Source organism: Motacilla alba, chromosome 2 (genome assembly GCF_015832195.1).
Source record: "Motacilla alba alba isolate MOTALB_02 chromosome 2, Motacilla_alba_V1.0_pri, whole genome shotgun sequence".
Classification (NCBI taxonomy): domain Eukaryota; kingdom Metazoa; phylum Chordata; class Aves; order Passeriformes; family Motacillidae; genus Motacilla; species Motacilla alba.
The window spans coordinates 88,025,752-88,041,218 of NC_052017.1; the positions used below are offsets into that span (position 1 = coordinate 88,025,752).

The 15,467-nt window shown below is 37.7% G+C and overlaps 1 protein-coding gene across 1 annotated transcript in view; it reads right to left on the minus strand.

Moving 5' to 3' along the window:
• The window catches only part of LPCAT1 (lysophosphatidylcholine acyltransferase 1), a 66,822-nt gene that overhangs the window by 9,351 nt on the left and 42,004 nt on the right, over positions 1-15,467 (minus strand). The window contains exons 10-13 of the mRNA XM_038164861.1: positions 14,122-14,247; positions 8,295-8,448; positions 7,330-7,428; positions 3,333-3,471 (exon numbers count right to left, since the gene is read on the minus strand). Coding sequence (XP_038020789.1) covers positions 3,333-3,471; positions 7,330-7,428; positions 8,295-8,448; positions 14,122-14,247 — 518 coding nt within the window. The remainder of the gene's footprint in view (positions 1-3,332; positions 3,472-7,329; positions 7,429-8,294; positions 8,449-14,121; positions 14,248-15,467) is intronic.

The window sequence follows — 15,467 nt, forward strand, 5'->3', positions numbered from 1 at the left end:
CTGCAGAGCTGAGATGCTGCAAAGAATTATCTAAGCCCTCTGAAAACACTTCAGCCCAGAGCTTAGCTGTATGAAGGGGTAAACAGACTCAGATTTGCATTAAAATGCATGATGAGCACCACATGCCCTGACATAGCATTTCACTATTCACTGGGGAAGTACAGAAGCCCTCCAGCTGAAGATCACTGAACATCAAGAGCAGTCATTTCTTAAATTCTTAAAACTCTTTTGCAAACATGACCTTTAATGCTTTGCATTTATACTTTGCTTCAACCTAACAGCAGCTGTCATTGATGCCTTCTGCTTTCAAGATCTCAGCATTTTAAAAGTCCCAATATTTTAGAGAATAATATTGAGGAGATTATTTATAATACAGGAAAGAACTCCTGATTTTAATGTCTCATAATAACATGATAAGAAAAGCCAGATTAGTTCTTGGGGGAGTGGGGAATCCTTAACATCAAGAAGTAACATTCTGTGCTGAAAATCAGACACTGAAACCTTGTCTTTAATTATTACTTTATTCAGACATGATTTGAACACAGGATACTGTACAGGAACCAAGAAACAAGAAGCTATTCTTATAATGTAAACTGACACTAGAAAAATCTGGATGTGAATGTTTTCACTAATTCAGTCACCTACAGTGTATCACACACCTCCCACTCAAATTCACTGTGCTATCCCAGAAGAGCTCATGATCAGATGATGATGTGAATTCCCTGGAGTGCAGAGCAGATGACACCTGAAGAAGCCTTTCAAAGGACTGAAGCCCAGTTCCTCCTACAACTGAACTGGCATGGAAGAAGGGAAACACTGCAGCTTTCTCTCTCTGCCATTCTTTGAGATGACATGATTTTTTCTCCTACCCTTGAAACACCCTCCTACTACTTGATGCTCCTCCTGGAAGCTCTGTGTTCATTAATCTTCTCTAGTTTCCACTAAGCTAAAAAATATTATTATAATATTGTGGTTAATATATAATTATTTAAGCAAATAATTCTTCCTTCTCCGATTCTTCATCATACAGATACTGAAAATATGGCCAATTCCCCCATTTTTTCTGGCTATAGCAAGCCAGGCAGTCTCCAGAACATTTTCACAGTCTGAATTGTCTATCAAGAGCTGGTGGAGAGTTGCCTAGAATTTGACATGACCTCCTAGAGAACCTATACAAAATCTCCAGAATCATGTCTTAAGACTGATAAATCTTGCCTCTTTCTGTATTAGACTAAAAGGAAAAGCTTTGCAATCAAAGTGCATCTGAACAACTAAGCCAACTGCACACTGTGTAAGAGAACTGATAGATAAATTTTTGGCAACCAGAGTGCTTTCAATCATGCAACAAAAATTCAGATTTCCAATAATTCAGATTCACAATCTCAATATTGCTCTTGATTATTCTGTTTACTTGCAACCTGAGCTTTACCTTTGAGATGAGATCTGTGGCTTCAAGGCGTCTGCTGTGCGTGCAGCAATTTAGGTTTAATACTTTATGTATTTTATCTTTTGTTCTTATAAGTAAGGCTCAACTGAATATTCCTACTTTAAATTCCAACACCCTAGAAAGGGGATTGGCAGTAGACCTCTGCTGAGTGCATCCAAAGTAACATTAGTTCTACCAGATGGAACTATGCCTTGATTTCTCAGAACTTGTCTGGACAGTATCTTCAGAACTATGTGGTCTGCAAGTTTTTTCACCTCTCCTTTCTAGTAACTAAGTGCAACGAATTGAGCATGTGTGAAGTTCCATATATTCTCAAGAAAGGCAAGAGGTTGAATATTTATGGCAGGAACTTTCAAGACAGAAATGCAATACCAAAAGTTTATTTGCAACTTCTAATTCTGTAATCTAGTAACTTGGATATTTACTCCCACTATTAAAATTTCAGATATGTTATAATTACATGTTTCTATTATAAAATGAGCAGTTCTCTCAGAAAAACTGCTAAGGAAAGTTTCAAAGAAATTATGTAAACATCATCCTACTATCTACTTTGTGTTCCATCACAAAAGACTATTCTTGACTACACAATAGAAAATAGTGAAAATGAGGGCCAAGCACTCCAGTGGTCACTGCTGTGGCTTAGTGATCCAGATTTTCTTGTGATGGGAACATATGATGACCACTGAGGGAAAAAGTGCACAATAAATGCAAAAATTACAGATGAATATTAAAATATGAATTCTTTGGTAACTCACACGACCTGGTCTGAATTCACTTGTACATGACTACAAATTTAGCTATTCTCAAACAATGAAATGTGCCAAAATTAAAATTATGCTGCACTTACCAGCTTAAGATTTGTGCTGGTATTTTTGAAGCTGGTGATTGGGAGGTGGGGGGAAGAGCTGAGTCACTGCACATTATGAGTTGGAAGACAAGGAACAACAGTGATAGGCAGGAAAAAGGCAATGGGCAGGATGGTTGTGGAAATGCTGGGGTTGTGACAGATAGAGGCACAGAAAGGAAAGGGGTAGTACAGCAGGAATCAAGGAGAGAAGACAGTAGTCAGGCAAAAAGGAAAGGACAGTGGCAATGATACTGATTTCAGTAACTCTAAAATATGTGTGTATTTGAAGCTTTACATACATATTGTATGCTTGAAACAGAGGAATTACTAATGTAGAAACTATTATTTACTAACACTAATGTATTATTTTGTAAGATTTTTACCAGTTAAATACATACTGATTATCCTGAGGGAAAACAATTAGAACAGGGTATGTCATAAGCACCTCTACTGGAGATACTTAATATGTTGGCTATCAACAACTCAGTTCATACTCAAATGATACAACTAAATTTAGAACCTTACTGCATAAAACATAAATAATCTGAAGTAACATATAAGTACTCTGACTCCCAGCACAATCTATTCACCCAGGTTTCAATTTTTCAAATGCAACTTTCTCGCCTCCATTCCACCTACACTGCAGACTATAGAATAGGCAGCCTGGTTAACCCCCTCATTTCCTACTCTCAGACACCAAACAACAAGACAGAGCTAAGGCAGGTTTCTTTAAAAATACACATTCACATACATGGAAGTCATAGAACAGAATACGTTGAAGGAGCTAATACTCATATTATGTAACTTGATAAGGAAGGGAAAACTGAAAACATGCAAACATGGCATTTGATACCAAAGGTGAAACTCTTTTTTTTTTAAATGTAAATTTACTTTGTTTGCAGTGCTGTTATCAGTATTGAAGTCATCAAGCCAACTAAAAAAGGTGGAGTTAATAAAAATGTAACTGCTTTGTTTGTCAACATTAGTGCAAGCAACTTTGACATTTTGTGACAGTTCAGATGCAGTTAGAATACTTACCATATGTAATCTTTCCTTTTTCTTCTTCATCTACAGCTCTAAAAAGATGTGTAACATCAATTTGTGACACACCCATGGCAGTCTTCAGAATATGAGCTAAATCCTCTTCTGTGACAGTTCCGCCTTCTGACTGGTACAGCTATGAATCAAGACAGCAAGATAAATCATTGCAAAGCCGAATGCCAACTCCTGTAAACAGCACTACATTGAAGTAAAGCAAAATAAAAGTTGGTATTAGAAATTCTAGTCATTCTCAGACTGATGTGATGTATTAAGGATTTCAGATTAGTCTGGGTAAAAAATATCATCATCAGTTCACCTGTGTATGCTTAGAAAGTAAAGCTTGCTATAATCAGAAAAAAGTCCTATGTTTACATGCCTAACCACTGGAATCACCGTGATATCCAGTGACAAGACTGTCAAACACTAACACGTTCTGCAAACATATAACTGGGAACAATATTCAGTCCATTGAGCTATGGGTCTGACCTCCAACACAGTCTGTAATATTGGGAAATATATTTAGGTCAGCCTAAATCAGATACCATTTCCCCTTGGTCAGGTGTAAAACTCAAGATTCCTTTGATCAAAATCCAAGAGCAAGCTTGCATTAAATGTCAGTATTTAAATAGTATTAATGAGGAGAATCCTACCCCATACACATGGGACATATAAATATGGGCATATAATTTTCTACAAGTATTTATTCTAGAAAACAATCAATTGCATACTCTTACATCCTAAAGAATTACCTCAGAAAGATTCTGCCTTACTACTGACAGATTGGTAACTATGAATAATTGCTCGTAGTCTCATTCCATTTTTGCATATATATGGTGTTTTACCCTGAGAAATGGACCTGAATACTTCAAAACATCTGTAGCAAATACAACTTCATTAACCTTCCTTAAAATAACTCAATTTGCCTATACAACATGAAGTGAGAGAAAAGAGGTTTTCAAATATTTCTCTCTCCTTTTCAAGCATGACAACACTGAAAATATCAAACCAAGTAAAAAAATGCCATTTTGGAAACTTCCTTTTAATTTCTCTATGTCATTGAGAAGGTGGGAGCTGATGAGCTTGAACAAAACAGGCATAAGTATGTATTTTTCACACAAGCAGAAGAAGTTGCCATGAGACAGCACACCTTAGTGGAATAAAAATATTGAAATTCCATGGAAGAAAACATATGCTCAAATCAAGAATCTTGCCTTTTGCCCCCTGGCACCTAGCCTGCACACTGTTTCACAGGAATAGGGCAAAGACCAAGACATTTCTTTAATTAAAACCTGCTACATTTTCACAGAACAAGTAGTCAGGTAATATTGGGCGGTCAGTATAAACACTATATAATATTATATATTATATAACCTTTAATTTCTTTAGCAGTTTGGAAGGGCAAGTGTAACACTTATACTGGAGTGCTGCTAGTAGTCCACACCTCCTGCAAGGCAGGGTCACCTAGAGCAGGGTGCACTGGAGTGCATCCAGGTGTGTTTGGAATGCCTCCAGAAAGGGAAACTCCACAATCTCCCTGGGAAGCTTGTTTCAATGCTCTGCAACCCTGAACATAAATAAGTTCTTCATCTTGAGGTGGAACTTCTTGTGATTGAGTTTATGGCCATTGCTCCTCATTCTGTCATTGGGCACCACTGAAAAGAGTTTGGCACCATTGTCCTGACACCCACCTTTGAGTTATGTACATGGATTGAGATCCTCTTTCAGTCCTCTCTTGTTCAAACTAAACATCCCCAGCTCCCTCAGGATGTCCTCATTAGAGAGAAGCTCCAGACCCCAAATCATCTTTGTGGCCTTCACTGGACCCTCTCCATCACCTCCTTGTCTTTCTTGTGCTGAGGAGCCCAGAACTGGACCCAGCACTCCAGATGTGCCTCACTAGGGCCAGCTAGAGGGGCAGGATCACCTCTCTTGACCTGCTGGCCATGCTCTTCCCAAAGCCCAGGATCCCACTGGCCCTCCTGGCTACAAGAGCATTGCTGGCTCACGGCCAACTTGTCATCCAGCAAGACTCCCAGGTCCTTCTCTGCAGAGCTGCTCTCCAGTGGGTCACACGCCAGCCTTGATGAACCTCACCGGGTTTCTCCCCATTAAACTCTCCAGCCTATGGAGGTCTCATTGAATGGCAGCACAGCCCTCAGGCGTATCTCCCACTCCCCCCAGTTTTGTAACAACTCCATATAATGATACTATTTTTCAAGTTCTTCAGTCATACACTAAACACTAACTTTGAAAACTTGTAGCTATGTGAAATGTTGCACTTTTCCTGAAATAAGTAGCACTTAGCAGAGGACAGCACCTGCTCAAAGTCATACACTCATGAACTAGTCAATGTCTCCAGGTAAGCTGTGTGAATATCTTATTGTAGGTGAAGTCAGGAGGGGAGGTAGGAAAGGATTAAAAAAGGTTCTCTTTCCTTATTTTTTAATCCCAGAATAAGCAAAATTTCTTCAGCTTGACACTTTTCTTAACCCTTCCAATCATCACTAGCAGGATAAAATGAGCCATACCTGCTTCTCCTTGCTGGGTACTTCCCCTTCTTAATACATGCATAAAGTTTCTTTGCAGTTTTTTACAGTTAACTTTATATTTTGTAATTAACAAAGAGACTCAAAATTATGTATTATGAGTCGGGGAGTGAAGCAGATAATGAAGAACAGAAAATTTCCTAAGAAACATCTTAATTAACTTCAAGTGCTTCCAGAAAGAAAATAACCATCCAATCTGAGCTTTTCTTCCTCTTAAATGATAAAATTATCTTGTACATTATCAAGCATGACAGCTAAATTAAAAAAAATATTTTCCCAAAGCCCCCTTTACATTTACTTCAAATTTGTTCATTTCAGTATGAAGACACAGAGCTGACCAAACAGCACCTATTTTTCTATGCCATTTTATAGCTGAAATGGACTGAGTCAGGCCAGAGACCTTTCTTTCTGCTTTTCCCTCAGAAGCAGCAATAAATAACAGCAGCTACTAATGGCAGATTTCCCACAGTATTTGTGGGAAATAAATATTTTTGCTCCATCCTCCTTTGCCAAATTCTGGCCGAAGGGTAAGAATGATACATGTGAACACTAAGCATTCACAGGAGCCTCATTTCTTCAGCAACACGTATTTAAAGTCATCATGCTGAAGAACCTGAATACAATTACACAGAAAATAAGGCTGCAATGTAGCACCATGCAATTGAATGCTCTGAGCTCCATGCATTCACTAGTGAAGACAGCATCAAGACTTAGCACTTCTAGTTTCAGTACCACTGAAGACCGTGTGAATTCAAGGCAAAGGGAAAAGATGATACAGGATGCAGCAGAATTTGCATGTTGAAACAGTAATATTAAAGAAATTAATTGAAAAGTAATAAATCAAGGTGTCAGAAACACATTGGTTAAGCATTGCTGCTGTCACTTTCCCAAAAAGCTTGCATTAACAATCTATGGTGATGCTACAACAAACCACTGAGGCTAGAGCAAGATCAGGAGCACTTCTGGGAAGCATCATGTCTGGACAAAGACTGCAGGACCACCACACATACATGGTAAGACTAAGAGGGAAGAAAATTTTAACAAGAAGAAAAAAGGAGACAAAAAAAATCTCTATTAACATGTATAAAATAAAAAAAAAACTTAAAAAATTAGATTTGATTAAAACCTTCTAAGAGTAGTTAAGTACAACTCAACAGACCGTTTAGAGGAATCTGTACAAAGGACTTCAGGTTTGAAACTTAATTTGCTAAAAAGGATTTTACCAGAGTTCTACAGAGAACAATTTCAAACAGCAAGCTTTCATAATTTTACACAACTTACACTAACAATGCATTCCCTGTTAACACAAATTCATAATCTAACATTCCATTAATATTGTTTTAAAATGTAACCAAGTATTAAAAGGAAACGTGGAAATATCTATTGAGTCTAATGCCAGTATTAGTAATTTCTAAAAATAAGTAAACTACATAAGTAATGCAGCTTACCTGAAATGCCAGCTGAATTGTTTCCAGAGTTTTGGATGGCTTACAGACAACTGACAGAGCAATGACAAATTCCCGAATGTCAATTACACCATCTTCATTCTGTGAAGGAAAACCTCCCATCAAAATAGTGCAGTTTGTCTGAGAATTTTCATAAATAACTAACAGTTGCTAAAAATGTAGAATATTCAGAAAGATTGTTACATGCACCACGACAAAAAAACCAGTCTCACAAAATGAAATCACATGAGGACAAGAACCTGGGTGAAAGCTCTGCAGATTCTTTTCACAGTCTCAGTCAAAAGTCACAGTTTAAGCATTCTTGGAAGACAGCACTGCTGCTGTCAGCCTTCACTTGCATATTTAAGATTTTTCCATTAAAGCATCTGAATCGCTGGGCTGAAATTAAAACCAGAGAACCAGAGGACAATGCACCCTAATTTAAGCCCTGAATACATGACATTTGCCCCAAGAGAGAACACTGTGGACATATCCACCTCCTGGTCCAGACAGCACCTTATCCACACAAAGATAATCGTCATTTCCCCATTCTGACTGATTGCCAGAGGAATGAAAAACTTGCCAAGATCTTTCAGGTTTTAGGCTCATAGAAGAACAAGTAATTTATTTACAAGGTAAATGAAATATCAGCTAACAGACACTGCATTCATCTGCAATGAGCAGCAGCAGAGGTCTAGCCTGACCCTACCTTTCTTTCTCTTCATATTTTGCATCTAGAAAAGAGATAGTTTTCATCCAGCTGATATTCTTTTTAAGTTCTAGCTGAAGGAACGCTTTATTTAGCTAATGATAGGTGCACTTACCTTGTTGAAAGGGAAGTGCAGTAAGCACATTTTATGGTGAAGTGCTCAGAAATCAGACCTCACTGAATTCAATTGAAACAGAAGTAGGCTAAAGTGGAGTTTACCAAAAGCAGTAAAATTCTAAAACTTCATGTTGTTTCTTACCTCATCAAAAAGTGCAAACATACTTTCTAATGTCTGAGAAACTGGAAATTCCAAGTAGGCTGAAAATTCTTTGAGATCAACCTTTTCGTTCTTCATTTTCATGGCACTGGCAGCATATTTATCAAGATCATCTTCAAGTGTTTCTGGCTTCAGCCTATAAGGCATATGATTTTTGCACATTTTAAAAATCAACCCAGTTTTAACCACACGTATTTAAAAACATCAAATGAAAAAATGGATGATTAAGGCATAAAGCATTACAAAGTCTGGTTTCAGAATTATTACACAACTTTATTATCAAATAATGTATTTCTGTAATTTTAAAGCTCCCATTAGTTCTCAAGCTGTATCAGGAATTATTGCAAGGGCTTAAGAACCCTGGACAAACTCATGTCCTTTAGTCTACCTTGATCACAAGCCATATGTGTAAGCAGTTCAATAGGAAGAAACACAGTCTAGACTAGCTAATAAATTCCAAGCATGGAGAACTAGGTGGCATTTAGGTCACCTGAAAATGGCTGTATTGTAGGACAGTAACATAAACCAATTACGTTTCCAAATTTACTAATGTCACTAAACAGGAAGGACATGATGCATCTTACCTAAAAAAAAAATCAGGGATTACATAATAGTGATTATACTGTTAATCCTGTTTCTCAGTCCTCATTTTTCACATTCAGTCTTGAGTTGGACACCATTATGAGGTAACCCAAACAAAATTCCTGCAGTTCCTACAGCTACAGAATTTCCTTAGTCCTTCCCTATTGCAAAACCAGATGTTGACTGATGAATGAACAACTTCATACTTATGTAGACATCTACTGCATGGTTGTTGGTTGTTTTTTTGCCTAAGTCAAGCTTCCTGTTTTGGCTTTGCAACAAACAAACAAACAAACAACTCCCCCCCCCAAAAAACCAAAAAAGGCCGCCAACAACAACAACAACCCCAAAAACAACCAAACAAAAAAGCCCTACTGAATAATCTTACTGTGAATAAAATAAATGGTGCTGCAGGTACGATGTAAAGAAAAGCAGCTTTCCCCCCTAATACAACATCAAGCAGATCTGGATCAGGTCTCCTCTGAACTAATTTAGGGTAACTTGGGCATCTTTCCACTCTGAAGACAAAAGATGCCAGTAAAGTCTCCTACAATGTCCTTCTGCAGTTGCCTGTTTTGCTGCTTGCTGCTGCAGACAAGGAAAAGCAGTTATTCACTCAACTCAGAAGCTTACACCAGAACTGTTCCCAGACTGCAGCTGGGACTCCTCAGCAGCTTCCTCTCAGTAAGAAGAATGAATAAAATGCTTAATATCAGCATTCTGAGGAGCTTCTGAAAAAAGATAAGAGCATTTCTGCTAGGAAGATGATCTGATACATCAGCTCCAGAACTTGATCGCTTGCTGTAGTGACCCATCTTAAACATCCCAACTCTTAAATAAAAATACAACTTCCATGGCTTTTGTCATAACCTATATTGACTTACCAATTTGTAGTAATTAAACTATGCCAAGACCTGCATTTCTGAATTATAAGACTTGAACATGCAAGAAATCTTCCAGAAACCCACAGCTCCTATAGAAAATTCACAAATTCTCCATCCTAGCATTAAGGCACTTATCTCAAGATTTAGTCCTAGGCAGTGAAAAAAGAGTGAGACACCCTTCTGCAAACATTAATTTTCTACGATCAAGTAGAAAAGTAGAAGGAACAATAACAAAAAAAAAAACCAAAACAAAACAAAAAAAAACCCCAAAAAAACCCCCAAAAAACCCCACCAAAACCAAAACCATAGAGGATTTGAGATGCACACAGAACTCATCTTCTCACATGCAGGATTACATGCAAGAAGTGTCCACTGATAATACATCCCAGAGTAGTGGCTGCACTGGATTTTAACTGTAGCATGAGGACAGCTGGCATCTAAATCCTCCCTTGAGATAAGCCCCCACTGACGCAGAATATAAAGTGTAACATTTGTCTCTAAATCAGAGAGATTTTGTTTGCAGAATTGTCTCAAAATTCACCTTCTAGAACTGAGGGAGCACTCATATGGTGAGCGGCACTCAAGACTTGCAAGATCTCCTCTTCACCAGCAATTAAGCCTGAAAAGCTATAGAAGCTTGAAGGCAAAATCTAGTATGGGAAGTAATACAGCTCACCAAGAATCTTAGAGGCATCTTGTGGTTTATGTTTTGTAAATATAGAAAGAAGGTGTAAGACAATCTCAAAAGCAATATGTGGATCAGTGAGGCAAACTGCTACAACTTGAGTATGACAGCATTGTACTTCTGGTCATCCAAGGTGGGCTCACTTCCCACTAGCCCTTCAAAACCAGGAAGTCATTAATATGTTGATGACCATAAGCTGTTAAACTGAAGTCTTCAGAAGCCAAGTGCAAATCTCATACTAGGTTCTGAACTAATGTGAAAAGGTCTCAATGTCCCAATTCCTCTACAATTGTTACTTTTATCCCAATGGAGGCCATAAATTATAGAAAGCCCACAACAAATGCCTTCCCTCATGAAATCATGTTTGTTGGCTTAATAGTTTCCATGCAGGATCTAGGCTTTATGATATATAAAATTATTTGGTGTTGTGGTGTTTTGCTTCATTTTTTAGGTCAGTGCACACTAAAGAGAAAAGAAGTATTCCTGAGTCCATGAAGATGGAAAGGGCATTTTTCAAGATTAACAGCTCTGAACAATAAATTTTTCGCAGCAGACTTCACAAGGAAAACCAGATCCCTCAAGGTAGAGTATTTTACAGAATAATTATCACTATTTTTAGCAAGTAAGATAGTTTTAGCTATATTTGACTATTTGAAAACAAGCTTATTTCTTGCATGCTGGGAACCTGCCAAAAACCTTCAGAGAGCTGGAAGAACAGCTGGATCTTGCAGCTAGCTACTGGAAACGGCAAGCACAGAGAAACATGCCCTAAGCCAGAAAAGCACAATACATTCAGCTTTGTGTCTGCTGATGTACTTCTGTGCAACTTCTTGCCATAACAGCGCAAGTATACTGAAGAACTGCAAAACTGACCTTCTTGAATACTCTTGGCACACCCTGCCTTGATCCACAAAAGCAGGGGTTACCATGGCTGGTATTTGCTGTCCTGCCTGACCCATGATCACTTCCTGTAGAGGAGAGCATTGCTTTTATCACAAATGCAGGTGAATATCCTCCTGAGGTTTTTTTACTTGTTATAGATGACCTCTGAGCCCTCTGAAATCACAGCACAGGTAGTTAACTGTGAGGGTTTTTACTCTGAGGACACAAAGTTCTACCTACAGTCTGGACCATTTCAGACACATGGAGAGCAGCAGTCTGCATTGTAGTCAGGATGGTAGAGGCTGTTGAGCAAGAATAGACAGGCACCAGGCCTGAGGTCCTTGCAGGTCTCAGTAGCTTACAGCTGCATTGACTAAAAGGATCCTCATGGTCAACTAGATGAGGTAATATTGGGAATTAGAACAAACAGAAGCTTGAAACAATAAGAGCAAATCAATTAAAACCAGAACTCAAGGATCTCCTTGCAGGCAGGATCTCCTACCCTAAAGCAACTCATAAGAAGCATCTCATAAAAAGACAGCCTACACTTAATTAGCTGTATTAACACTTCCTGAAAGAGAAGCTATTCAAAGAGTTTTTAGTAAAGCACAAAATCCAAACAAGATTCAATGTCCAGAACACAGCAATAGATTCAGTTCAAGTAAAAATAGAGATTCTCTTTAAACAGTGGGGCAATCACTTACAGAATAAGTCATCAAATGAAGCAGAAGATTTACAATGTATGAAAAAAAAGAGAAAGCTATAACATAGACTGCACATAGTTACGCAATTAGCTTGCTGGTCAGACAAAAATTATCAGATTGAAGAGAAACACTCCTTGAGGAGTAATGAATGCAGAATTGGAAAAGATAAGTCTGTGATCAATTGACCTCATTGATAAAGCAGTCATTTTATCACAGAGTTTGGTACAAGCCAGCTGTACAGCTCTGTTAACAGAGCCCAAGCTCCTCCATAGATCAAGCATGAGAACTCACAGCTATGCCTGCATGGATTCTGGACTGGATCCCATCCAGCTGAGCACAGGCTAAGCAAGTTTTACAGACAACTATAATGAATCCTGTAGACATATAATGTGCACAGAAGTAACTCTTCAGTAGAGCAAACTGAGGTGTAAGTTGATTTCAAAAAATCTAAACCAAAAAGAACTCAATTTGCCTTACTATAGAAATCTTAAAACTGGATGTTACCTTGAAAGTATGTAATTGCTCAAAAATAAGTGCTAAGACTGGAAGAAAAATCCATTAGATAAAATTTACTCTTCCAGTTATTTAGGGATGCTAGTGGTTGATTTTAATGCCTCCCTGGCCTCAAAACCTTTGAATAAACAACAGAATGACTACATTATTATCAAATGTGCATTAGAGATGAAATCATATTACAATCTTCATCCAATTGTGCCAGAAAAATACCAGCATAATATCCTTCTTATTGGCACATGCCCAAATTCAGAGAGGATTATATTTCACCAAGGATTAATTGCTCATACCAGAGAGAGAACTTCTGGGCTGCAGTGAACCTCACTCACAAATGCATGTAACTGTTTCAGAGGCCAAAATAAAACCTTAGAAAAGCATAATTTGAAAGAACAGCTTTAAATTGTGCAGACAGAAGCCAGACAACTTAACAAGAGGATTAAACTGAATCCTGGGATTATCAACTGCATATTAGGAGACGTGGGTGGTTGGTTTGTTTTGTTTCACTTGTTTTTCTTCCTTAGTACTGTAAATTCAGAGCCTTTTAAACAAAGTGAGAATCTTTATTTTCCTTTATAAGTCTCTCCTATCCTAATTGAAGTTTTTCAGATGGAAGCCCTGACAATAGATTAGTATATGCTTTCATCTGAATTCATGATGTGTGCTGTCCTACATTCCTTATTCATCAACAGAGCTTTTTCTTCTTTATTTTCATTTATGTACACGAGCTGAAGATGAAGGAAAAATTAGTGAAAAGAAATAAAATACACAATGGAAACATTAAACTACGCTCTGTACTTTCAGGTGATGAGACAAAAAAAATGAAAAAAGTGTTTGCATATTGAGAGTTAATAGGATGAGGCTGTACATTTAGTTCATAGTTGCTCAATAAGTTCACTGGAGAAGCAGGAGAAAAATTGAAAAACAGCAGCAAGTTCTACTATTTGGTCTATGTCAATTTTTCAGGTTTGCTGAGGCGTTTTTGAAAGGTAGAGCTAGCAGGAAATGGCACTATGGGAAGAAAGAAGAGAGGACCCACGCTGCATGCACTGAGCTACAGCTGCATTAGAAAGTCTATCTGGCAGTGACCTGCTCAAAAGATCAACCACCACCTTGTCCTTCTCAGGAAAGGGTGACCCCTCTGTCCTCACTATTACAAGGTTAATCCAGTCACAAGATTGCTGTTGGAAGTATTTGTTTTCCCTCCACAGATGTCACAGGAAAAGGCAACTGACTCTCAACTGTATCAAATATTGGGAATCCCGCGGTATTCCTTATCCTCTTCAGAAATGGTCTTCTAGCTCAGGAATGAATGCTTCAGACTCACTCTGCTCATTTGTCAGATGGAAAATAAGAATTTTACAACCTACTCTACTCATTAGGATTCAGGGGTGCTGCTTACAAATGAAGTACAGTACTGTTTTAATTTTACACTTGTGTTTCCCTGATTATACGATGACAACATTCCATTTATACTCATGAATGCAATATTGTTACATGATGGGAAAACTACAGATACACAATAACAATGCACCTTACATATAAATATTGTATATGCTCACCCAAGGCTTCTCACAAGCTTTGCAAATTCTAAAAGACACGTATCTGAAGGTAGACGAAGCTGTCCCTCAGCCAAAGCCAGCTGACAGTCTTCAAACGTGTAGTCTGTCACTGGAACTCCCAGCGCCCTTGAATAAACCAAAGAAACACTGTAAACAAGACACTATGGAAACTGAGCAGAATAATCACTTTTTTCACAGCAAGAAATCCTGCAACAATTATGCTCTCTATTCTTAAAAACTGTAAGGAAGAGCAGATAAAAGTAAGTTTACAAAGAGAGAACAAAATTTGGTACTCAATCTGTTGCAGAGCATCTGCTTTGACTGAGTCCATGAAAACATGCAAGAACACAAGGCAAAAATTAGGCAGTGCATAGACTTTCATAGACAAATTTCATCTAAGTGAATAACTAGGGTTTCAAAATTTTAAATCTAGAACACAAATATTTTTTAACAACTGTGACCAATATTTTTATTATTGATTTATTAATGTGTTAGCACAATCACCTGAGCAGAACAGCTATTACCTTCAGCTAATATTAATATTATACAAAAGGCAACATTTCTCTACAAAGAACAGCTAGAACACAACATTTAAAAACAAGTAGAGTTAAACTCTAAGCACACAAATTATTTTTAAATGTATGGCATAAAGATAGGAAAAAAATACTCCCAAGTCTTTATGCACCAAACAATGCAGTACTGGTTTTGGCTTCACTTCTAACTTGATGCTCTGTAGTAATTGTAGCACCAAAAGATAATTTATGGAAATCCTGATATTGTAGCTGCCCTGCATTTACTGTGGCAAAGTTGAGAGAAAGTGTGGTGTGAAAGAGGCCTTTAGTAATTCAGCATACAAACACAAGATGCAATTCAGAAAGCCAACATAGCTCCATAAGAGCTATTCAACTGCCACATTTTTTATTATACTTGATTTTACTTATCACAGTAAGGAGCATTATTTCCTTTATGCAGCGTTTTCTAGTTTGATGAAGTCTTCACAAAATTTTTTTGTTTAGTTACGTTCATTATTTTAATCTATTGTTTGTCTACCTTACTCCTAACCACCTTTCTCATATGTGAAGTTAATATGCACTAATGGTAAGATTGATGCAAAACCCTGAGGCCTGCCACACTAATTTTGGCTTTGATAAAAACTCTGCATTCAATTCTATGCTTTGCTATAAGTAGTTTGATCTGTAATGGCAGTTACCTCTTATACAAACAATTTCTGTCAAACAGTCTCTTGCTCAGAATCTCACTCCAAGGCCTTTGAATAGCAAGGTAAATAACATAAGCCAGTTCTCTTCTGTCTACAGATTAATTATCAAACTTTAGGAATTCTGATA